Source organism: Trichomycterus rosablanca, chromosome 1 (assembly GCF_030014385.1).
Source record: "Trichomycterus rosablanca isolate fTriRos1 chromosome 1, fTriRos1.hap1, whole genome shotgun sequence".
In the NCBI taxonomy this organism is placed as follows: domain Eukaryota; kingdom Metazoa; phylum Chordata; class Actinopteri; order Siluriformes; family Trichomycteridae; genus Trichomycterus; species Trichomycterus rosablanca.
In genome coordinates, this window is record NC_085988.1 from 53070353 (window position 1) to 53097073 (window position 26721).

Below are 26721 nucleotides of genomic sequence, written 5' to 3' on the forward strand. Positions count from 1 at the left end.
GGTATGATGTTTTTTAAGAGGACTGTATAGACTAATGGGCTAAACTTTGGATTACAACTACAAATTGTGGAATTAAAATTATCAATATAATGTAGTAAAATAGTTACATTTCTGTGCCAAATTTAAATCAAGTGCATCTGTGCACATCATCAATACTCATGGGTAAATTTAAAATTGTTTAAACTATTTAATCAAGTTTTTAATAACATTTACACATACAGATCTTGAGATGTAGTCTGCTGAGATTTCTTAGTTATGTTAAAAACCAAACATAATATTTAATAATACAGATTATGTTTCATCAGTCTCTTCTTTTTGCCTTCCAACTAATTAACCAACAATTGATTGCAATAAACCCTTGATGTTTAATACCTGCTACATGTAAGTCTAGCTAACATTTTATTAAAACGATCACAGAAACCTTGAAATCCCAACCCTAATTAGCAATCCTAGTCCATCTGTTCTTATAGTCATGTCTCTTACCCGCTCAGGACCCCCAGAACCAAGTTAAGAATGAAAAATGAGCCAATGATGATTAGAGTGACAAAATATAGCCATGGCCAGGAGTTCCCTACAGCATCATTCACCTGGGAATAAAGAGAGGGGCAAAAAGAAGAAATGGAGAGATAGAGAGATGGATGATTAGCATATGATTGGTTAACAACAAAATAATGGACCTGTCTGTTCACTGATTGAAATTCCTCTCTTTTTCTTTGCCTCGCTGCTTTTCTGCTTGCGGTGTGAAACCTACTCCAGAATTTACAAAATCACAGACTTGGACACACACTCACACACATACATCACATATATGTTGCTTACCCACTCAACACCCCAAGAACCAGATTTAGAACGAAAAAGGATCCAAAGATGACGAGACTGACAAAATAGACCCAGGGAAGCTCATAGCCCATAGCATCCTGCATCTGAAGTAAGGATTGAAGGAAGCCCAGTTAGGAAAAGAAGGAAAGAAAAGAGAGGTGGAAGGGCATAAATTTGAATGTTTTATATAACTACGTTAGGAATACTTAGAAAATAAAAAAAGCAGAAAATAAAAAAGTATATAAAATAAGTCCTTCTCAGGTTTTAAAACAAATTCTGAAGTTAATAGCAGCAAGGAAACAAAGACAGAAGTGAAACAGTTCAACTATTTGATTTACTTATTCAAAAAACACCAAATGTTGCTGTGCATTACATTTTAACAGTTTAAGTAAATGTAAAAATGTTATATGCAATACATTCACACTGATAAGTTAAAACATTAGGACCATCTCGCATAATATGCTCTGAAATCAGACTGACTGTCTGATCACTAAGACCTGGACTCCACAAGACATCTGAAGAGTCTTGTCTCTGTCTCAGTGTATCCTGGAGCTATCCCATCTGCAGGTAAACAATGTACACCATAGCCTTCCTGTGCTCTACTATAAATGAGTTTTGAGAACCTGTCAGCAGTTTGTCTGTCAGCACCCCTTGCTGTTTTGGAAATACCTTAACCCAGTCATCTGGCCATTGTGATTTACGTCACTCAGCTCTATATGCCTGCACATATTTGCTACATTCAACACGCTCTATGCGTAACTACCATAAGAATGCTTAATAGCTACAAAATAGACACTGATGTGCACATTTTTGGGGGGGTGGTCCTAATGTTTTGGCTCACAAATCAGGGGTGTCCAAACAATGGCGTGCGGGTCATTAGCTGCCCATTACCGTTTTTAAAATGGTCACAAGGTATTTTATTTCTTTTTTTTTTTTTAAACCTGGACCGCAATAAAGCAGATTAGAAAAATTAGATTCCTAGTTTGAATGCCAGGTGTCACTATCACATAAGACAAATCTAAAATGTTCCCATCTCCTTTCCCACTAACTTTTCAATTGACCTCAGTGGTCAGCTGTGAACGCATTGAATGTCTACAGGTGAAAGATACACTCAGCTCTCAAATGTACAGGTCCTTCTCAAAAAATTAGCATATTGTGATAAAGTTCATTATTTTCCATAATGTAATGATAAAAATTAAACTTTCATATATTTTAGATTCATTGCACACCAACTGAAATATTTCAGGTCTTTTATTGTTTTAATACTGATGATTTTGGCATACAGCTCATGAAAACCCAAAATTCCTATCTCAAAAAATTAGCATATCATGAAAAGGTTCTCTAAACGAGCTATTAACCTAATCATCTGAATCAACGAATTAACTCTAAACACCTGCAAAAGATTCCTGAGGCTTTTAAAAACTCCCAGCCTGGTTCATTACTCAAAACTGCAATCATGGGTAAGACTGCCGACCTGACTGCTGTCCAGAAGGCCATCATTGACACCCTCAAGCAAGAGGGTAAGACACAGAAAGAAATTTCTGAACGAATAGGCTGTTCCCAGAGTGCTGTATCAAGGCACCTCAGTGGGAAGTCTGTGGGAAGGAAAAAGTGTGGCAGAAAACGCTGCACAACGAGAAGAGGTGACCGGACCCTGAGGAAGATTGTGGAGAAGGGCCGATTCCAGACCTTGGGGGACCTGCGGAAGCAGTGGACTGAGTCTGGAGTAGAAACATCCAGAGCCACCGTGCACAGGCGTGTGCAGGAAATGGGCTACAGGTGCCGCATTCCCCAGGTCAAGCCACTTTTGAACCAGAAACAGCGGCAGAAGCGCCTGACCTGGGCTACAGAGAAGCAGCACTGGACTGTTGCTCAGTGATCCAAAGTACTGTTTTCGGAAATCAAGGTGCCAGAGTCTGGAGGAAGACTGGGGAGAAGGAAATGCCAAAATGCCTGAAGTCCAGTGTCAAGTACCCACAGTCAGTGATGGTCTGGGGTGCCATGTCAGCTGCTGGTGTTGGTTCACTGTGTTTTATCAAGGGCAGGGTCAATGCAGCTAGCTATCAGGAGATTTTGGAGCACTTCATGCTTCCATCTGCTGAAAAGCTTTATGGAGATGAAGATTTCATTTTTCAGCACGACCTGGCACCTGCTCACAGTGCCAAAACCACTGGTGAATGGTTTACTGACCATGGTATTACTGTGCTCAATTGGCCTGCCAACTCTCCTGACCTGAACCCCATAGAGAATCTGTGGGATATTGTGAAGAGAAAGTTGAGAGACACAAGACCCAACACTCTGGATGAGCTTAAGGCCGCTATCGAAGCATCCTGGGCCTCCATAACACCTCAGCAGTGCCACAGGCTGATTGCCTCCATGCCACGCCGCATTGAAGCAGTCATTTCTGCAAAAGGATTCCCGACCAAGTATTGAGTGCATAACTGAACATAATTATTTGAAGGTTGACTTTTTTTGTATTAAAAACACTTTTCTTTTATTGGTCGGATGAAATATGCTAATTTTTTGAGATAGGAATTTTGGGTTTTCATGAGCTGTATGCCAAAATCATCAGTATTAAAACAATAAAAGACCTGAAATATTTCAGTTGGTGTGCAATGAATCTAAAATATATGAAAGTTTAATTTTTATCATTACATTATGGAAAATAATGAACTTTATCACAATATGCTAATTTTTTGAGAAGGACCTGTATATGTTTATGAAATAATAAAATATTTGTAGCAATTTATTTTAGAAGCAAATACCAGCACACTGTCCTGCTATAGATAAAATTATCTCCCGTTTTCAAAATGTCAACATTTATGGAAAGATGGGGAAATATTTAAGTGTTCACATCACTGATCACATCATTTACCCAGCAGTTTTAAGACTTTGCTGCAATTGGGAATATTTAAGTGTCCTCAACCCCTTTGTCTTTTGATGTGAAGGAGTACAGGAAGAAGGGCAGTTTAAACTGATGATATTTTTCACAATTGCCACTAGATGCTCCCACTTCCAGGAAAAGTCCACATCTGTCCAGATTTCTTCTCACAAGGCACTTCACTAAAAGAATAATCAATTTGTTTGGCTCCACATATATACATGAGCAAACATTTTCTCTGATGACACTGAGCAAGAGCTGACTGAGATCTAAAAGAACTGACATTCACATATGTGATGTGCTTCCCCCATAACTAGGATAACATCTGACTTAGAAGCAATTCTTCAGTTCAAGGCACAATATCACTGTTTCCATTTGAATTTTTAACTGGTGAGTGAAATGTGCAAAACCTTACAACCTTACCCCAAATCAGAAAAAGGTTGGACAGTATGGAAAAAAAAAACACTGCAGTGTTTCTTACATTCCCTTTGACTTTTATTTTATTGCAGACAGTATGAACCCAATATATGTCATGTTTTGTCTGGTCACCTTCCTTGCATACATTTGTTAATCATATCAAAGTGTGTGCACACTTGGGTACATATATTTTACATTTTGATTTTTAATAAATTAGCACAATTGTCTAAAAACCTGCTTTTATTTTGTCATTGTGGGCTATCTTGTGTAGAATTTTGTGACAAAAAATTAACTCAGTCTATTATAGAATGAGTCTGTAATGTAATAAACCAAAGAGAAAGTGAAAGGAATGTGCAGACTTTCCGGCTTGACTACAACACATTCCAAAAAACGGCAATTGCAACGGAAGCAATCTGGGGCTAGTAATGAGGTATAAAATAAAATAAATGAATAACTATTAACATGATTTTAAACAGGTAATGTCAAAATGTGATTGTTATCATGATTTGGTGCAAAAGCAGTACCCACGAAAGGCTAAGTCTTTGGGGAGCAAAGACATGTTCTTCAAAAAGACTGAAAGGGTATTTACATAGTTCTCCTTCTACAGAGCATAATATCATTAAATGACTCAAAGAATTTGAAGGAATTTCAGTGAGTTAAGGATAAGAGTGCAAGCCTAAGCTGAACATCAGTGATCTCCGATCCCTTTTCAGCAATGTATTAACAACAGTCATTCATCAATAGCTAACAAAACCACATGGACAAGACATTACTTTGTCAAGCACTACAATACAAAGTTACTTTTACAAAAGGCACTTAAAGTTCTCTGAGCTCAGAGGCATCTGGGATGGACCATCCCACTGGAAATGTGTATTGTGGTCAGACAAATTGGTACAAATTTTTGTTGTTGTTGTTGTTGCAACAAATGGATGTGTGCTTCAGACCAAAGACAAAAAGGACTATTCAGACTGTTGTCAGCAACAAGGGCAGTTTAGCAGATAAAATACTGGACTGGTCATCAAAAGGTCACTGGTTCAAGTCCCACCACTGCCAGGTTGCTTCAGTTGGGCCCCTGAGCAAGGCCCGTAACCTTCAATTGCTCAGACTGTATACTGTCACACTACTGTAAGTCGCTTTGCATAAAGGGTCTGCTAAATGCCGAAAATGTAAATGTAAACAAACAAGTCCAAAAGCCAAGGTCCGTCATCGTATGGGGTTGTATTTTAAATCAACATATGCTGCCTTCAAGACGATATGTTTTCAGGGATATCTATGCATTATTTTACAAAACAATGCAGAACCACTTGCTGCACACATTACAAAGGCATGGCTGCAAAAAGAAGAGGACACAGGCACTGGACTGGCCTGCCTGCAGTCCTGAATTTTGAAACAAAAAAGTGTGACGACAACAACAATGACATACTGTTGCACACCTTATGACATGTTTGCAGGAAGAATAGGACAAAATAACACCTTAAAGAAGTTTAAAAAAAGGAATGTTTATATATTAATAAACAAAGTTGACAATCAAAACATGAAATATCTTGGGTTTATACTGTCTGCAATGAAGTAAAAGTCAAAGTAATTCTACGAAAAAGTTTATTTTAGTTTTTTCCCTCATTTTCCACACTGTATCTTTGTAACTTTTTATAATTTGGGGTTGTAGTTTAGACAACACTGACAGCAAAAAATAATTAGTCACGTAAATAAAAAGGAAGTGTAACTAATAGTAATCAAAATTATATCTTCATTTGTTTGTATCAAATTTTTATTTATTTTAATACACATTGTCTATTGTCTGTGATTACATGTGTTTTGTCATTTGGCAGCCAACCAAAAAAAATTGTTTAGACACCCCTGATCTATCTATCTATCTATCTATCTATCTATCTATCTATCTATCTATCTATCTATCTATCTATCTATCTATCTACAGATAGACAGACAGACAGATTGATAGACAGATATAGTTTTTAAAATTGAGGTTGATGCAGAATGTAGGCTCAGACCAGACTCACCCAGTAAAGTACATCTGTCCAACCCTCCATGGTGATGCACTGAAAGACAGTTAGCATGGCAAATGCAAAGTTATCAAAGTTTGTAATGCCATCATTTGGACCCTCCCATCCCATCATGCACTGTGTGGTGTTGGATGGGAAGCAGTGCCGTCCGTGGGCAGAGTTTGGAGCACATGGTGCAGGCTTCTCCTCAGCTATAGGACCTAAGACACAAGTTAAATTACAATCAAAAACTGTAGAAAATACTTTTAGGGTCAGGGTCATATAGTTCTACCATAACTGGGAAACTCTGGCTGAAAACACTCTGGACAGGATGCCAGTCTGTTACTGAGCAACACTCACACATGTACTCATTCAGTTATACCTAGGGAATATTTAGAGTAGTTAATGCAAGTTCTTATAGACAATAGCTGTAGGCAAAAACTAAGCCCAGGTCTTCAGTATTATGCTGCCTACATTAAATGTTAAAATTTAAAATGTAGTACTCAGCTGTAATTTTTTGTTCTTTAAAGTTATCATAACTATATTAAATTTCAAATTATTTAAAAATGTTTTAGGGGTGCTTAAAATAATGACCTTTATGTCCATCTCTAAAAAGAAAACATGTCCGATGCATCTTTCCCATAAACAGCTCAAGACCAATGATGGCATAGATGATGATGACGAAGAGTACGAGCAGAGCAATGTGCAGAAGAGGAACCATGGCTTTAATGATGGAGTTCAACACTACTTGCAAACCTGAAACCATACAAAAACACATTAGTTAAATTCAATATGCAAATGCGAATAAAGAGTTTTATTGTACTGTACACACATATACGTATGTATATATTATAAATACAAGCATCTTATATGCCCTAGATTTTCCTTATCCTGGTTATCAGCTACATGGTCTGCAGAGTTGCATAGACATCTAATTATCAAAATGTATGTATGAGGCAAAACCTATACACTTACATCTAAAAACCTTTTTCATCCCAGCCAGTGTGTGAAAAATCTATTTTTTGCATTTTGTATACAAGAGCAAACACCAAAAAAACAGTACAGCCTATATGTTTTATATCTTCTTTTAAAAATATTACTGCATCTAAAATACAGTAAAATATACAAAACATTTTCATAATAGTGGTAAATGAAATAATTGTGGAATTGTAATGATAACAACTTTCAGCTAGTGTTTAGTGCAGTTTCTACTTTAAGCAAAATGGCAGTCCCTTAAACCTCTAATGCAAGCTTAATTACACTGGCCTTTCTGAGGTTTTAAATAAACACCTAAATGTAGCTGTATAATATTTGAAAGAAATGGAATGCTGTGGTCAGCCAAATCCTAGAGGACATCTGAAGGGGCCTCGGTAAATCTTTATAAAGAAGAAAACAACAGTCTGTTAGTTACTATAATTCATTTGTCAAAGGGCACCATTCAAGGCTGACAAAGTCAGGAAACACTACTAAAAGAGTCAGTTGTGGCTTTATTTGTATTTATCTTTTTTTGTTTCGCTTACGAAAAAAGTCGAAAAGGCACCATGACATAACCGCAGCTGTCACCTATTTCATTGCTACAGATATAATGCCCCTTAGTTCGGCAAAGAAAGAAAGCTTTAAAAACATCCTGAAGGTTATTGACTCCATCTACCTGGTAGAAAAAATTTCTGTTAAATTTTTATGATAAATGTCAAGAATAACTGGAAACTCAGCTAAAGCTTGGAAGACACTTTGCTACCACAACTGATATGTGCTCAAGTCAGACATTGGAACCATACATGAGCTATACCATGCATTACATTGTCAAGGAAATTAATTTTCAAAACAAATGCTTGTACATATAGTTTAATTCAGAGGACCACATGGCAAATATAATCTACCTGGCACTGGAAAATACACTAACAGTACTGACTATTTAATGTATTCAGTCAAAAATTTAAAGCGAATTAAGTTTAATTGATAAAAACAGAAACAAAATGTCAATTTGACATGTATTACTTTTTTTTAAAAAGCAATGCAATTAAGATGTACATGTTTGTTTATGTAACTCACTGGGCACTCCAGAAACCAATCGTAGGGGTCTTAGTACTCTGAACGCTCGCAGAGCCTTGACATCAAACCCTGCTGCCTTCCCTCCTATAGGTGTTCCTCCATCTCCCTTTGTGGCCTGCTCTAATATAGCACTGAACAACCTGAAAGAGACAGATAGATATGATGGTGATTTTATAAATGAACAATGGAAAAATATTTGACAAAAAAATATTTCTTTATCTGGTACCTTCATGAGGGTAGTGAGCAGTGACGGCATAGTGGTTAACATACTATACTAGTAATCAGTAGGTCACTGGTTCCAGCATGTGTTTTTACCACTGCGCCACCTAAGCGGCCCTTGACCGCATTTTTTAATATCCAAATCACAGTCAACAAAGCCCTAACCAGTCCATTTGATGTGGTTTTGATGGGTTTTATCTCAAGCATACCCAATGCAACCAATGAAGCCCTAGATTAGTTGCATTAGATGTGCCTGAGACAACAACAAAGTTTAAAGGGATTCTATTCGGAGGGTTGAATAATTGTTTGTGCAGTAGTCATTAAAGGTGGCATTTTAAGTTGGATTTGAAAAAAATCTCTTATATTTGCTATGTTGAGCTATTTAAATTGTTCCTGTTTAATTGGTTAACAAACACTTGCATAAGTGTGGTGCACATCCTCTTATAATTGGGGATGTGGCTGTGTTCAGAATTAACTAATCACACTTGTTAAATAATAGTCAGTAGATGCCTGCCATCAAAAAAGTGACTCTGATTAACTCCACATAAAGTTCAGCTGTTCTAACAGGATTTACATCACTGCATCTTACCTGTACCAAAAGCCATGGTCCGCAAAGAGCTTACATCAAATCCAGTCCGCTAATGGAATCCATTGTTGAAAGGTATCCGTCAAAAGCATGATTAAAATAAATCTAAAACATTACATATACCATGCAACACTTTTAATTTAATTAATTTAATTTAATTAATTAAATGATGATTTTCAAATTATGAGTAGAACAAAAACCACACCATGCATCACAGAAAGAATTTACAGTTAAGCATGGTGGTGGCAGCATTTAGTCTTTAATCAAGGTGGAGGAAATTATAAATGATTTCAAATATCAGCACAAAACATTATTGCCTCTAAAAAGCTAAAAAGTTGCAGATAAAGAGTTCAGCACAACAACAACAACCCAAACCCTCAATGTTAAGAAAAGAATGGCTTCATCAGAAGAAGATTAAAGTTGTGAAATGGGCCAGCCAGAGCCCAGACCTGAGTCAAACAGAAAATCTGTGGGGTGACCTAAAGAGGGCTGTGCATAAAAGATGCCCTCACAGTCTGACAAATTTGGAGTGTTTTTGCAAGGTAGTGTAGTCAGGTAGAAGTCAGGATGTGCCATTCTAATAGACTTCTACTCAAAAACTGACTAGTGTCATAAAATTAAAAATAGTTTTAATAAAGTATCTGTTTAAGAGTGTGTATATTTAGGCAGGCAATTAAATTTTTTATTTTTTTTCATTCCTACACCCAAAAAAGGAATTCAATGTTTTTCAATTTAATTGCACATATTATAGATCACATTAAAAATGGAAAAAATTGGTGTAATTTGTTACATCACAAAAACACATACATGTGTATGTGTATGAACTAGAAAAGAACATTAAAAAGACAGAAGCAGTCACCAACAAAAAAACAACCAAAAAAATATTTTGTAAAACGGTTAAGAGATCCAAGCTGGAATATCTCTGGCCAGCTCTAGATTATTACAAACATCTCTGGATAGCTTTGTCATCAGTTGCTGAGTCATGTTAATATGAGTTAGATTTCTCCTAAGGTTTCTTCCTGTAATTTTAAGAGAGTTTTCCTTGCCACTGTTGCCCTTGGCTTGTTCAAAAGTTTTTGTTCTGTTGGTGCAGAAGTTGCTTTGAAACAACGTCTATTGTAAAAAGTGATATACAAAGAGGCTTGATATAAAGAGGCTATATTTCAAAACAAACAATGAGATTTACCAAATGGTAGGCATGGACTGTTTAACAATTATCATACAAAAAAGGCATTTATGATATGCTACCATCAGTACACAAGTTAGGAAATGTAGCAAGTGATTAATTAGAATGAATGTGGAAAATTGCAAATGCTTGTAGACCATTGGTATTTGTAGTTGACTGATTATGACAATGATTAGCAGTGGTTATCAATTGTTGGGAAGCCGGAAAGTCATAAATATTTTCAAATTGATAATGAAGTGGATATCTTTGTATGGTGGCACTTTATTGTACAAAATCGTCACATTATAGAATGTCTGTGCTGTGATGTTGGCAATATATTTTATTGTAGCTGGTGATACATTTGTGTGCAAAAAATTACTTACCCTACAACCACAATAATAAAATCCAGAAGATTCCAGCCATTCCTTAGGTAGGCATTAGGGTGGCACAGCAGTCCATATGCAATCACCTTCAGAAATGCCTCCACAGTAAAGATTATAAGGAAGAGATATTCTACTTGTTCCTGCAATTACAGAAAATATGTATATACAACCCCAAATCAGAAAAAGTTGGGAGAGTACAGAAAATAAGTTGGGACAGGGGCAATTTAGGGCTTGTAATGAGGTGAAAAAACTAAATAATGATGTGATTCCAAACAGGTGATGTCAACAGATGATTATAATCATGATTTGGTACAAAAGCAGATTTCAGGAAGGGCTGGGCTTTAATGAGCAAAGATGGCCCGAGGATCTCCAGTTTGTCAACAAATGTATGAGAAAATTATTGAAACAATGTACCTCAAAGTATTAAAGCTTGGTATCCTCAGTGCCAAAATGTCTTTTAGGTGTGGTGAAAAGGAAAGGCAACATTACAAAGTGATAAATGCTTTACTGTCCCAACTTTTTTTGGAATGTGCTGCAGGCCTGAAATGCAGGAATGGATGTTTATTAATAAATTAAATGAAGTTCAGCAGACACAACATGAAATATCTTAGGTTCTTAGTGCATCCTGGTTCCATGTGTTCCCCAGGTAAGTGATGTACACGCACCCGACCATCCACACGAATTATCAGACCAGGCCACCTTCTTCCATTGCTCCGTGGTCCAGTTCTGATGCTCATGTTTCCATTGTTGGTGCTTTTGGCGGTTGGGACAGTAAAGCATTTACTACTTTGTAATGTTGCCTTTCCTTTTCACCACACTTAAAAGACATTTTGGCACCGAGGATACCAAGCGATTTAGTGTTTCAGGTTTTATTTTGTCCCATTCTTCCTGCAAACACGTCTTAAGATGTGCAACAGTATGGGGTCGTCGTTGTCGTATTTTTCATTTCAAAAATTCTCCACATATTCTCTTTTGGGGACAGGTTAGGACTGCAGGCAGGCCAGTCCAGTACCCATACACTCGTCTTCCGCAGCCATGCCTTTGTAATGTGTGCAGCATATGGTTTTGCATTGTCTTGTTGAAAAATGCATGGACGTCCCTGGAAAAGATGGTGTCTTGAAGGCAGCATATGTTGCTCTAAGATCTCAAAGTACTTTTCTGCATTAATGCTGCCATCACAGAAGTGTGAATGACCTTTGCCAAGGGCACTGACACAGCCCCATACCATGACAGACCCTGGTTTTTGGACATGTTGCTGATAACAGTCTGGATGATCATTTTTATCTTTGGTCCGGATCAAACAGCGTCCATTTTTTCCAAAAAAGACCTGGAATTTGGAGGCCAAGTCAAACTCAACTCAGACTCATTGTTGTGCTCCTCCATACACCATTCCTGAACCATTTTTGCTTTGTGGTAGCAAAATCCTGCTCAAAAAGGCCACAGCCATCAGGGAATACCGTTTCCATGAAAGGGGGTACATGGTCTGCAACAATGCTTAGGTAGGTGGTACAAATGTAACATCCACATGGATGGCAGGACCCATGATTTCCCAAAGCATCACACTTGCCTTCTTCCCATAGTGCATCCTGGTGCCATGTGTTCCCCAGGTAAGTGATGTACACGCACCCGGCCATCCACATAAATTATCAGACCAGGCCACCTTCTTCCATTGCATCCAGGCCACCTTCTTCCATTGCATCCAGTTCTGATGCTCATGTTCCCATTGTTGGTGCTTTTGGTGGTGGACAGGGGTCAGCATGGGCACCTTGACTGGTCTGCAGCTATGCAGCCCTATACACAACAATCTGCGATGCACTGTGTTTACTGACACTTTTCTATCAGGCATAATGCACCCTGCCACAAAGCAAAAATGGTTCAGGAATGGTTTGAGGAGCACAACAACCCCGCTCTGTACCATGCAACCTCCAAACCACTAATCTCACTCTACATGATCCTCCACCCAGAACTCGAGGAAGACAAGCATCAAGGCTCTTCTCTGTACTTGCACCCAAGTGGTGGAACAAGCTTCCCTTGTCTGTCTAAACATCTGAGTCTTTCGCCGTCTTCAAAAGACAATTAAAAACCCACCTCTTTACTACAACCCCAAATCAGAAAAAGTTGAGACAGTATGGAAAATGCAAATAAAATAAAAATGCAGTGTTCCTTACATTTACTTTGAATTTTTCTTTGATTGCAGACAGTACAAACCTGAGATATTTCATGTTTTGTCTGGATGACCTTTGCCAGAAGTGTGAATGGCCTTTACCAAGGGCACTGACACAGCCCCAAACCATGACAGACTCTGGCTTTTGGACATGTTGCTGATAACAGTCTGGATAATCATTTTCATCTTTGGTCTGGATCAAACGGCGTCCATTTTTTTCCAAAAAAGACCTGGAATGCTGATTCATCTGACCACAATACACATTTCCACTGTGTGATGGTCCATCCTAGATGCCTCTGAGCCCAGAGAAGTTGACGGTGCTTCTGGACATGGTTAACATAAGGCTTCTTTTTTGCACAGTGAAGTTTTAAGTGGCATTTGTGCATGTAACTCTGTATTGTAGTGCTTGACAAAGGTTTGCCAAGGTAATCCCTTGCTCATGTGGTTATATCAGCTATTGTTGAGTGGCAGTTCTTGATGCAGTGCCGTCTGAGGGATCAAAGATCACGAGCGTTAAGTTTAAGCTTGCGCCCTTGGCCTTTACACACTGAAATTCCTACCGATTCCTTGAATCCTTTAATGATATTATGCAATGTAGAGGGAGAAATATGCAAATCCCTTCCAATCTCTCTTTGAGGTACCTTGTTTTTAAACATTTCAACCATTTTCTCACACATTTGTTGACAAACTGGAGATCCTTTGGTCATCTTTGCTCATCAAAGACTCTTTCCTGGATGCTGCTTTTGTACCATGATTAAATCATGATTACAATCACCTGTTGACATCTCCTGTTTGGAATCACATCATTATTTAGGTTTTTTACCTCATTACTAGCCCAAAATTGCCCCCGTCCCAACTTTTTTTTTGGAATGTGTTGCAGGCATGAAATGCAGAAATAGTGGTATATTAACAAATGAAGCTGAATAACCAAATGTAGTTGAAAAGTCAAAGTAAATGAACACTGAATTTTAATTTATTTGCATTTTCCATACTGCCCCAACTTTTTCTGATTTGGGGTTGCTGCTTCCCCAGCACACCACAGCATATAGGAGAGTGCTAGCAACCACGGATTGATAAAACATCTGCAGGAGTTTCCTACATATGTTGAAGGACCCCAGCCTTCTCAGGAAATACAGCCATTTTTGTGTCTTTCTGTATATATTGTCTGTGCATTCTGACCAGTCCAATTTATCATGCAGCTGCAGACCAAGTTGCTTGTAGGTCCTTACCAACTCCACATTAGACCCCTCAATAGAGACTGGCTGCATAGGGGAGCCCAGATCTACAAAAGTTCACCACCATCTCTTTAGTTTTGGATGTATTTAACTGCAGATGGTTCAGCTGGCATCAAGCTACAAAGTCATCCACAAGGTTCATGTATCCCTCCTCCCATCCATCTTGTAACCATCTCCATAACTACAGTGTCATCACAAAACTTTTGCATGTGACAAGTCTCCGAGTTGTAATTAAAGTCTGATGTGTATAGTGTAAACAGGAAAGGAGAAAGCACAGTTCCTTGTGGTGCTCCAGTGTTGCTAACCACAGTCTCTGAAGTACAGTCCCTCAGTCTGACATACTGTGGTCTGCCAGTTAGGTAGTCCGTAATCCAGGTTACCAGGTATGGGTCCACTTGCATCCTGATCTGCTTATCTCTGAGTAGGAGGGGCTGAATGGTGTTGAAGGCACTGGAGAAATAAAAAAACATGATTCTCACAGCGCAGCTCCCCTTGTCCAGGTGAGAGTAAGCCCTGTGAAGGCGGTAGAGAATGGCATCTTCTACACCCACCTTCTTCTGGTAGGCAAACTGTAATGGCTCTACAGAATGCTTAACCTGGGGTCTGATGAGTTGTAGGAGTAGTTTAGCACACTGGGACACCCAATTTTTGGCACAGGAATGAGGCATGATGTCTTCCACAGTGTAGGAACCCTCCCCAGTCGCAGGCTCAGGTTGAAAATGTACTGGAAGGGTTCACCCAGTCTAGCAGCACAGGACTTGAGCACTTTTGAACACACTTTGGCCGGGCCTGCTGCTTTCCTTGTGTGAAGTCTTCTTAGCTCAGCTTTAACCTGATCCGCAGTGATGTATGGGTGAGAAGGGGTGCTAATTACTTGGTCTGAAGTGCTAGAGGGTGGAGATGTGGCTATGATGTCTGTGCTCATATCCCAGTGGAGGTGAGCGTGGGTGTGCATTTGAGAAGGTAAGGAGTTAACAGCTGGACAGACAGGAACAGTAGAAGTAGCAGGATCCTAGTGGGGGAAGGATACGGGTGCGATGTTTCAGCAAACAGTAGCAGTTAATGCTGGAGCAGCGGTGTGGTGGTGTATGCATCCTTAATATTGGTGTAGAAAAAGTTGCTTGTCCTGTTCTTCCTAGTGGGACAGTCTACATATTGATAAAAAGCAGGGCATGTAAAGTCCAGGTTAATGTGATTGAAATCACCAGATGTTTAAAGCCTCGCGATGGTAGTGTGTATGATGTCACACGCTGTCTCCACGTCTGCCCATGGCAGAACGTAAACACAGACAGCAATGGCGTGAGAGTGGTTCTAACAGGGTTTCAGCATTATATTCTTGGACTGTTGTCTATTTAAACTCGAATAAGGTAATGTCTACTATGGAAGCACTTCTGTAAGACACTCTGGATAAGAGTCTGATGCGGATCAGACTCACCTGATGGGATGCCCCACCTCGCAACTTACAGGAGTTAAAGGATCTGCTGCTAACATCTTGGTGCCAGATACCACAGCATACCTTCAGGGGTCTAGTGGAGTTCATGCCTCGATGTGTCAGAGCTGTTATATTGTACTTATCATTACCTTTACAACATTTTAGAACAAATCATGTTTATTATCAGTTATGTACGATTTAAAAAAAGGCTGAGATGTACAGGGAGGTTTTAGAGACACATACGTTTTAGAGACACATACGTGTCTCTCCACGTTCCTGCCAATCATTGTGAGAATATTAAGTTTTCTTTTTCTTGTATGTTTTTCATTATTATTTTTTCGAGGTTAAACCCGCATCTCGCTCCGCATCGTAGCTGCGCTTGCTTGTCTCAGCGTTATGCGCACAATATAAAACTACGCACCCAGACCAGATCAGCGCTCATATATAAACATCAAACATTTTAGTTTTTAAATGTTATATTCACTATTGTCATTTTCAAATCTACATCTATGCAAGTGTCATCGATTCAAAAAGAACAGCAACACACATAATTTTTAGACAGAGCTCTATAGTCACTAGTGCTATTTTAGAACATGCCCTGCGGGCGACTCACGTGGTCCCTGCAGGCAACCAGGTGCCCGCGGGCACCGTGTTGGTGACCCCTGCTCTAGACCATAAACCTTCCCAGCCTACCATACAGATACCATATGTGGGAACTGTCACATTTGGAATTCAGTTAACTGACCAGTTAGGCTGGATTCCCTTTAATGTCCAGAGGTGATGGTGACTCAGGCTTAGCCAAACAAGGATCCCAAAAAAGTAAGACATTTTATGAGTTTTTGATTATATGAAACAGGGGTTGTCTTAATATTTGGAAGAAACCAATAAAATGAGGACTTATTTTGCTTAATGCAAGCCATCACTAATGTTTCATTAGGGACTAAGGTCTCTAGTCAAAAGCCTTCCTGCTGGGATAAGTATGTGGAAGAAAAACTAAGCTTGTGGGAGAAAAAATCCCAATGGAATATCTTTCCCAGGTTGACATTTCATTGTTACCCCTGCCTCTGATGCTTCCACTTCTACAGTGAATAGAATATTAGAGGCTGGATGTTTTAAGATTGAAGCTTTCGGGATTTTTTTTCTTTAAATTTTTGTTGGTTTTATCACTGATGTAATGTGTGTTTGTAACTTCTTGTACTTTTCTGAGCTTTCCCTGTTAATTAAGTGATCTTATTTGCTTTGATTGAGTAAATGGACATAGCATCATGGGATCCCGTGCTGCCCCAGCCGATGACGCATGCAGGGGAACACCCTTACTACAATTCCTGTGGTGCAAATTAAATGTCTATGTTGTGGCGACTGGCTGGTCTGCCACAATATAGATATTTAATTAGCACCACAGGAATTGTTCTATTTAAGCAGCCCACAACAAACAAATCCTAGACCATGGCTGAACAGAAGTAGCAGGTTTTCATCAAGTTTGGTACATTCTCATGCTTGCTAACCGCCTGTGTATCAAGAATAGATTAAATACAGCATAGGTAGGCATACTTGTTGAAAAATACATTTTTCTGTTACTATCTTTATCAATGTTTATTTATAATTTTTTCTGGAAAAAAAAAAAAATACTGTATATACAGTGTATCACAAAAGTGAGTACACCCCTCACATTTCTGCAAATATTTCATTATATCTTTTCATGGGACAACACTATAGACCTGAAACTTGGATATAACTTAGAGTAGTCAGTGTACAGCTTGTATAGCAGTGTAGATTTACTGTCTTTTGAAAATAACTCAACACACAGCCATTAATGTCTAAATAGCTGGCAACATAAGTGAGTACACCCCACAGTGAACATGTCCAAATTGTGCCCAAATGTGTCGTTGTCCCTCCCTGGTGTCATGTGTCAAGGTCCCAGGTGTAAATGGGGAGCAGGGCTGTTCAATTTGGTGTTTTGGGTACAATTCTCTCATACTGGCCACTGGATATTCAACATGGCACCTCATGGCAAAAAACTCTCTGAGGATGTGAGAAATAGAATTGTTGCTCTCCACAAAGATGGCCTGGGCTATAAGAAGATTGCTAACACCCTGAAACTGAGCTACAGCATGGTGGCCAAGGTCATACAGCGGTTTTCCAGGACAGGTTCCACTCGGAACAGGCTTCGCCAGGGTCGACCAAAGAAGTTGAGTCCACGTGTTTGGCGTCATATCCAGAGGTTGGCTTTAAAAAATAGACACATGAGTGCTGCCAGCATTGCTGCAGAGGTTGAAGACGTGGGAGGTCAGCCTGTCAGTGCTCAGACCATACGCCGCACACTGCATCAACTCGGTCTGCATGGTCGTCATCCCAGAAGGAAGCTGACGCACTAGAACGCCCGCAAACAGTTTGCTGAAGACAAGCAGTCCAAGAACATGGATTACTGGAATGCCCTGTGGTCTGACGAGACCAAGATAAACTTGTTTGGCTCAGATGGTGTCCAGCATGTGTGGCGGCGCCCTGGTGAGAAGTACCAAGACAACTGTATCTTGCCTACAGTCAAGCATGGTGGTGGTAGCATCATGGTCTTGGGCTGCATGAGTGTTGCTGGCACTGGGGAGCTGCAGTTCATTGAGGGAAACATGAATTCCAACATGTACTGTGACATTCTGAAACAGAGCATGATCCCCACCCCTCGAAAACTGGGCCTCATGGCAGTTTTCCAACAGGATAACGACCCCAAACACAACCTCCAAGATGACAACTGCCTTGCTGAGGAAGCTGAAGGTAAAGGTGATGGACTAAACCCAATTGAGCACCTGTGGCGCATCCTCAAGTGGAAGGTGGAGGAGTTCAAGGTGTCTAACATCCACCAGCTCCGTGATGTCATCATGGAGGAGTGGAAGAGGATTCCAGTAGCAACCTGTGCAGCTCTGGTGAATTCCATGCCCAGGAGGGTTAAGGCAGTGATAATAATGGTGGTCACACAAAATATTGACACTTTAGGCACAATTTGGACATGTTCACTGTGGGGTGTACTCACTTATGTTGCCAGCTATTTAGACATTAATGGCTGTGTGTTGAGTTATTTTCAGAAGACAGTAAATCTACACTGCTATACAAGTTGTACACTGACTACTCTAAGTTATATCCAAGTTTTATTTCTATAGTGTTGTCCCATGAAAAGATATAATAAAATATTTGCAGAAATGTGAGGGGTGTACTCACTTTTGTGATACACTGTATATATATATATATATATATATATATATATATATATATATATATATATATATAGATTTCATCCCGTGGGGTCAAAATGATCATGAGAACGGTGAGCAAAAATCCCAGAACTACACAAAGGGACCTGATGAATGACCTGCAGAGAGCTGGGACCAAAGTAACAAAGGCTACCATCAGTAACACACTACGCTGAGAGGGACTCAAATCCTGCAGTGCCAGGCGTGTCCCCCTGCTTAAGCCAGTACATGTCCAGGCCCATCTGAAGTTTGCCAGAGAGCATATGGATGATCCAGAAGAGGATTGGGAGAATATCATCTGGTCAGATGAAACCAAAATGGAACTTTTTGGTAAAAACTCAACTCGTTGAGTTTGGAGGAAGAAGAATGCTGAGTTGCATCCCAAGAACACCATACCTACTGTGAAGCATGGGGGTGGAAACATCATGCTTTGGGGCTGTTTTTTTGTAAAGGGGACAGGACGACTGATCCGTGTTAAGGGAAAAATTAACTGGGCCATGTATCGTGAGATTTTAAGCCAAAACCTCTTTCCATCAGTGAGAGCATTGAAGATGGAACGTGGCTGGGTCTTCCAGCATGACAATGATCCCAAACACACCGCTCGGGCAACGAAGGAGTGGCTCCATAAAAAAGCATTTCAAGGTCCTGGAGTGGCCTAAATTTGTGGTGGGAGTTGAAAGTCCGTGTTGCCCAGCGACAGCCCCAAAACATCACTGCTCTAGAGGAGATCTTCATGGAGGAATGGGCCAAAATACCAGCTACAGTGTGTGCAAACCTGGTGAAGACTTACAGGAAATGTTTGACCTCTGTCATTGCCAACAAAGGTTATGTTACAAAGTATTGAGTTGAACTTTTGTTATTGACCAAATACTTATTTTCCACCATAATTTACAAATAAATTCTTAAAAAATCCTACAATGTGATTTCCTGGATTTTTTTTTCTCATTTTGTCTCTCATAGTTGAAGTGTACCTATGATGAAAATGACAGACCTCTCTCATCTTTCTAAGTAGGATAACTTGCACAATCAGTGGCTGACTAAATACTTTTTGGCCCCACTGTACATACTGTATATATTTACATCTTTATATATATATATATATATACTGTATATATATGTATATATATATATATATATATATATATATATATATATATATATATATATATATATATATATATATATATATATATATAAACATATATAAATATTTTTATAAATATATAAACATATAAGAATATAAAAATGTATCTGTCTCACCAGGTTAGAATTGGTGGCATTAGAATCATCCTCAGGAAAAGGGATGTAGACAGCCAAGGCCACACAGTTTGCAAAAATAGTCATTAAAATAATGATTTCAAAGGGTCTGTAGGAAAGAAATGTTAAGGGGTATAACAGCAAGCATATTAAATAAACACACACATTTATGATGTGAGCTGCCAATAACATCATTAAAAATCTATATTTTGTTGGTTCACAACTAAAATAATTACTGCAAATTCAAGGATTTATTTATTTAATTTAGTAGTTAAGCTGTTGTCATGACAGTTTATGTTTTTTTTTTTATTATTATTAGACAAACCATACTATTAATCAAAGGGAACTTTAAAAAAAAACTGTCACCTTACCTAAATTAATATTGGGATTTAATGCACACATTTCACACACTGAGTGCAAGAAATTTAATTATGACACTCTGATTATGAACCTCAACAATCTCCATCATCATTAATCACTTTCACTCTAATTAAAGCAATAATAATGATCAAGGACACACAGATTGATAGCAAAATAGAAATGTCTGTACTCAACAAATAAAAAAAACATACATTTACATTTTCCTAATTTTCCTATCTAGTTGTATTTATTTAATCTATCGCATTTAGCTTTTTCTACTACTGCTGACCTCGACTCCTGACCAAAGACAGCCATGACTAACACATGCCTCCTCCGACATGTGTTTTGTAGCCAAATGCTTTTTTTTTTACCTGCAAGTCAGGTTTATATGGAAATACATATAGTACATAGAGAGTCACGCATCAAACCCCATTGTCTTATGAGTCTCATGCTACTCTCTGCAAAATCTTACTTTTAATAAGTGTTTATCACACTTTAACTACATTTTCTGTTTTTTATTCTTAAGTGGTTCTGGTGTAAATCCTTTTACATATATCTGAATTTGTCTGCTTTCACCAAACTTACTATTAGACTTTGCCACAAACTGAAGTGAATAATAATAAACTCTAATTAAATCAATCTTTATGCTTTTCACTTGTTTTTTTTACATTTGTTAAAAATAATTTCATTTTATATGTATGGTTTGTTTAATTCTAATTCTTTCCACTTTCTTTCTTACCTGGAATAAGGGAGTTGCCACTGTTGTCCATGGCTTGCTTAACAGAAGGTTTTGGTTTCCGGTCATGGATTCTATTCTTTTATTAAAACTGTTACACCAACAGTCATTTGTGTGGCAGTGGTCATTTAATGGTGTGGGCTGCTTTAGGACCTTGTTTAAACTAGTTCACATAAAAAAAAATTTAATCAATTTTTTTACAACTGTGATGCTGACTAACTTTGGCCCTTTAAGTAAGTAAAACCATGTTTTACCAAATATGTTATTGTTACTCATGTGTGCTTTGTGTAATACTTGTTTAGTTTATTTTATGATTAAATAATTCAGTATGACAAATATCAAATAACAATAAACTCAGAAAGGAATAGAATTTTATATAATGTAAACATTGATGACATTGCGAACCCTAACACTGAACATATTTTTTATCTTCCAAATTTAAACCTTTCTTCCCATTACATCTAGAATCACATATAAAGGATACTTCCATTCCACAATGTTGATACAGGCTCGGCGGATTGGATTTTTAAGGGTAAGGCAGAGGAGGGCACGTGGGGGGCGTGTGGTTACTGTGCTTGCCGGTTTCTTAGGTTTGCTATAGGGCTGACGTTTACGCTGCGTAGAAGTGGTAGTGGAGATGGGTGTTGCTGCTGTACTGCCCATCAGTTTAGCCTGGCGTGCTGCGTTGATGGCTGCCTGCCAGCTAAGGGCAGTAACCGGGGTTGTGATGTGCTCAGGTGCCAAGCCAATCACACCACCTCTGCTGCTGCCCCCAACAATAACGCCATGCTCCTGTTTATTCACACTACCCAGACATGGACTGGAGTAGTTGGAACCTGTTGAGTAAAGAAAGCACAAAAATGTCACATTCCATTAAAAAAAAATTGGTCTTGGTCCCTGTATGTCAGTTCTCTCTCTCTCTCTCTCTCTCTCTCTCACACACACACACACACACACACACAAACATGTGATTCCAAACAGCAGACATTAGCTTTTATGCAAAGTATTAATTAGGCTCTTCAGAAATTCCAAATACACTAATTTTCTTAAAACATTGTCCAGTTACTTTATTACATCCCATGGAAGTAGGAAATGCATTAATAATAATGCAGAGCAAAGATCACATTTGGCAACAAATATATCTCATAAAAAATAAATTAAAAAAAAACGAAAAAAGCAATTTACAAACATTTACAAAAGCTTAGAAAAATTGTTTTACTCCATGTAGCACTGTTATGCTTATGATCACAGACATACAAACTAAAATTGCATTATAGAAAAGACAGATATAACACCCCTGCTGGCTCCCATGCTCCCAGTCTCTGAATGGCTTACAATTTGACTTCATTAAGGCTTACACTTTTTACTAGCACAGCCTTTTTACTAGTACAGTTTCTGCTGTGCTACAGTTTTAGTGCTATGCCCCATACATTGTCATGTGAAACAATGCACTAACTTTTAATACTTGCTGTAAAAAGATTAAATAATTGTTGCACAATCTCATGTCTCAACACAGACAAATAGCCCAGATTACAGAAGTGCAATGCTTTTCACTTTCCTTTTACTTTTGTCTATTTTTGCTGTAAAATGCTTTAATATATCAAATAACAGAGGATTGGTAAGTGAGTACAGTATGCACAATTTTGTAAGATAAAAAATATAGCCAAAAGTATGTGGACACCTGATCATGAGCATTTCAAACTTCCCATTCCACTGCCCCCAACTTTTGTGGCTTTAACAACATTTACTCTTGTGGAAAGGCTTTACACAGTATTTGGGAGTATATCTGAAAAAAAATTTGTAGAGCCTAAAGTCACAGTAGTATTTCAGTCCAGATTTACTCATTTTTTATGTATCTGTATTTAATCTGTGGCCAATCAGCAGCACATACAGTGGGGCCTAAAAGTATTTAGTCAGCCACTGATTGTGCAAGTTCTCCTACTTAGAAAGATGAGAGAGGTCTGTAATTTTCATTATAGGTATACTTCAACTATGAGAGACAAAATGAGAAAAAAAAAATCCAGGAAATCACATTGTAGGATTTTTAAAGAATTTATTCGTAAATTATGGTGGAAAATAAGTATTTGGTCACCCACAAACAAGCAAGATTTCTGGCTCTCACAGACCTGTAACTTCTTCTTTAAGAAGCTCTTCTGTCCTCCACTCGTTACCTGTATTAATGGCACCTGTTTGACCTCATTATCTGAATAAAAGACACCTGTCCACAGCCTCAAACAGTCAGACTCCAAACTCAACCATGGCCAAAACCAAAGAGCTGTCAAAGGACACCAGGAAGAAAATTGTAGACCTGCACCAGGCTGGGAAGAGTGAATCTACAATAGGCAAGCAGGTTGGTGTGAATAAATCAACTGTGGGAGCAATTGTAAGAAAATGAAAGACATACAAGACCATTGAAAATCTCCCTCGATCTGGGGCCCCACGCAAGATCTCATCCCGTGGGGTCAAAATGATCATGAGAACGGTGAGCAAAAATCCCAGAACTACACGGAGGGACCTGATGAATGACCTGCAGAGAGCTGGGACCAAAGTAACAAAGGCTACCATCAGTAACACACTACGCCGAGAGGGACTCAAATCCTGCAGTGCCAGGCGTGTCCCCCTGCTTAAGCCAGTACATGTCCAGGCCCGTCTGAAGTTTGCCAGAGAGCATATGGATGATCCAGAAGAGGATTGGGAGAATATCATGTGGTCAGATGAAACCAAAATGGAACTTTTTGGTAAAAACTCAACTCGTCGTGTTTGGAGGAAGAAGAATGCTGAGTTGCATCCCAAGAACACCATACCTACTGTGAAGCATGGGGGTGGAATCATCATGCTTTGGGGCTGTTTTTCTGCAAAGGGGACAGGACGACTGATCCGTGTTAAGGGAAGAATTAACGGGGCCATGTATCGTGAGATTTTAAGCCAAAACCTCCTTCCATCAGTGAGAGCATTGAAGATGGAAGGTGGCTGGGTCTTCCAGCATGACAATGATCCCAAACACACCGCTCGGGCAACGAAGGAGTGGCTCCGTAAAAAGCATTTCAAGGTCCTGGAGTGGCCTAGCCAGTCTCCAGACCTCAACCCCATAGAAAATTTGTGGAGGGAGTTGAAAGTCCATGTTGCCCAGTGACAGCCCCAAAACATCACTGCTCTAGAGGAGATCTGCATGGAGGAATGGGCCAAAATACCAGCTACAGTGTGTGCAAACCTGGTGAAGACTTACAGGAAACGTTTGACCTCTGTCATTGCCAACAAAGGTTATGTTACAAAGTATTGAGTTAAACTTTTGTTATTGACCAAATACCTATTTTCCACCATAATTTACAAATAAATTCTTTAAAAATCCTACAATGTGATTTCCTGGATTTTTTTTTCTCATTTTGTCTCTCATAGTTGAAGTGTACCTATGATGAAAATGACAGACCTCTCTCATCTTTCTAAGTAGGAGAACTTGCACAATCAGTGGCTGACTAAATACCTTTTGGCCCCACTGTATATGCATATACAGCTGTAATATTTGCAAAGACTTTTTCTCTTTCTACGTCAGTTAGTATCCTTAAGTTCTATTATTTGATCTGTTTTGTTATTCTCATTTTATTTATACTAATGCATGGGCTAGATCACTGTTCAGGTCTTGGTAAAGCTTTTTTTAAAAACATATTTAATATTATAATCCTTAACTCCTTAAGATATTCTCCTCAATGTCTTTTTGGCCATTGCTGTGGACAACCTTGCAGATGCAGAAAGCCTGACATCTGCTCAAAAGGAAGAGGAGGAAGAGAAGGAGAGAAAGAAGCTTGCCAGGTATTGTAACCAACCGTTAATTAATGCTAAGTCACATTCTTTAACTGAACTTTTGATACCTCTGAGTTGTGTGACAGTCAAAACATTTTGAATGTTTCAGTTCATCTTTCTAAGTAGGAGAACTTGCACAATCAGTGGCTGACTAAATACTTTTTGGCCCCACTGTAATACATGAAATCATGACCCTTGTTTTTAAAATAAAATATATTTTTTAAATAATGTATTAAATAGTGTAAATAACTTCCATCAATTAGCAGATAATTAGCAAACCGGCATCAGTTAGCAGATTTTAAGCAGATGATCCCACTCAAACATGAGGTATTTTTCATTAACAACTGTTTCACTTGACCATATGGATAACCAAAATAACAGGTGATTCATGTATTTTATATGTTTGCTTTTTGTTGAAGACCTCTATAAGTAGCAAATCTAACTGTTTTTACTAGTGTTAACATGCCTGATAATCTTGACTATTAAGATGATTAAGGCCCCTGTTTGTTTAATTGGAACTATACTAGATGGCAAACAGTGTCTAGTCAATTATATATAAAAATGTTATTTGTATAAACTCTACCAATTTTGGGAATTTATGTTATAACTCTAGAACCAGCTGGGTGATACAAATGCTTTATTATTGTTGTTTATTATAAGTTGTGGTGGGACTAAGGCTAGGATGTGGGGAGGAATACCTTAAAAGAATCACCCCTATGCCACTTACATTGGTAGCTTCATAAATGTGTACTGTGAAATGTAGCATTTAATAACTTTTGGATAAGAAACTATTGTTCAATTAATGTCAAAAGACATTTTGCATTTGATTATTTATTACTGTTCCAAAACCTACCAAAAAGCGTTAAAAAGTTGTTGCATCTCAAACAAATTAGTTTTGCAAGGATTTGACAAACTTTGCAGTTATAACAGTGTAAAGGGACTCACCACTAAGCTGATTCTGGCCCCAAGTGCAGTTAGTGCACAAATTTAGAACTAAGGCAGCCAAAGATAATATCACACAAAGTGTAATAAAAAAACATGCAAAAAGGAAAATTCCTTCTACCCTACCCTACCCATTCCTTCTAGATTTCGTTACAGGGTTGTAAGGAGTTGAGAATAAGCGCTCTACAACGTTTACTAGATAATAAGTACATAAGCTGTTAACGCCAAAAAACAAAGGAGTATCAAACAAATCAGTTCATGAACCAAGACTGTCAGAAAAACAAGAAGCAAGAAGCAAGAGCACTACTATGAACCACAATCAAACCCAACTATGGGTATCAATGAGTATCAGAAAGAACATAATCAGTTTGTTTAGAGGTTCTTTGGGAATTAAAGCTCAAATGGTGGCACAAAAAACTAAAAGTCCACCCAGCTGTCCAATTGTTCATGTCTGAAGTGAAAAATCCACTTTATTGCAGCATGACCTTTTTTTTTTTTATTTGGTCAAGAGTACAAACTTGGAGGAATACATATCTGTTTTGGCATACATAGCTTTCTGCACTGATGCTGTGTTAACCACCAAAACTATCAGGGTGTTTCCAAATCAAAAGTCATGGATTGACAGAAATGTGCAGTCATTGCTCAAGGCACATTATGCTGCCTATAGGTCATGGGACAGGCTGGCTTACAGCAATGGCCGGAGAAAACTGACAAAAGGCATTAACGAAGCCAAGCGCAGATGCCAGCAGCGCATTGAGGGCCACTGAACACAACCCCCGCAGCATGTGAAGAGGTATTAAAACTATAACAGAGTACAAGAGCAGCACCCCACTGACCAGCCATGACGTCACACTTCCTGCCGCCCTAAACCAGTTTGTTGCATGCGTTGACAACCACAACAGCAGAGTGAGAACTCAACCACCACCACTACCATCCAGGAAGGTGCCTGCACTCACCTTACAGCGCCATCAAGTGAGATCCACTCTGAGAAAAAAAATTACATCACCAAAGCAGCAGAACATGACAAGATATT

General features: G+C 38.7%; 1 protein-coding gene across 2 annotated transcripts in view; it reads right to left on the reverse strand.

The window, feature by feature from the left end:
• cacna1c (calcium channel, voltage-dependent, L type, alpha 1C subunit) overlaps positions 1 to 26721 on the reverse strand; it is a 243825-nt gene that overhangs the window by 169716 nt on the left and 47388 nt on the right. For both annotated transcript variants that reach the window (XM_062994612.1, XM_062994606.1), the window contains exons 2-8: positions 21433 to 21784; positions 19856 to 19961; positions 10523 to 10662; positions 8170 to 8309; positions 6712 to 6873; positions 6136 to 6338; positions 820 to 923 (exon numbers count right to left, since the gene is read on the reverse strand). In XM_062994612.1, coding sequence (XP_062850682.1) covers positions 820 to 923; positions 6136 to 6338; positions 6712 to 6873; positions 8170 to 8309; positions 10523 to 10662; positions 19856 to 19961; positions 21433 to 21784 — 1207 coding nt within the window. The remainder of the gene's footprint in view (positions 1 to 819; positions 924 to 6135; positions 6339 to 6711; positions 6874 to 8169; positions 8310 to 10522; positions 10663 to 19855; positions 19962 to 21432; positions 21785 to 26721) is intronic.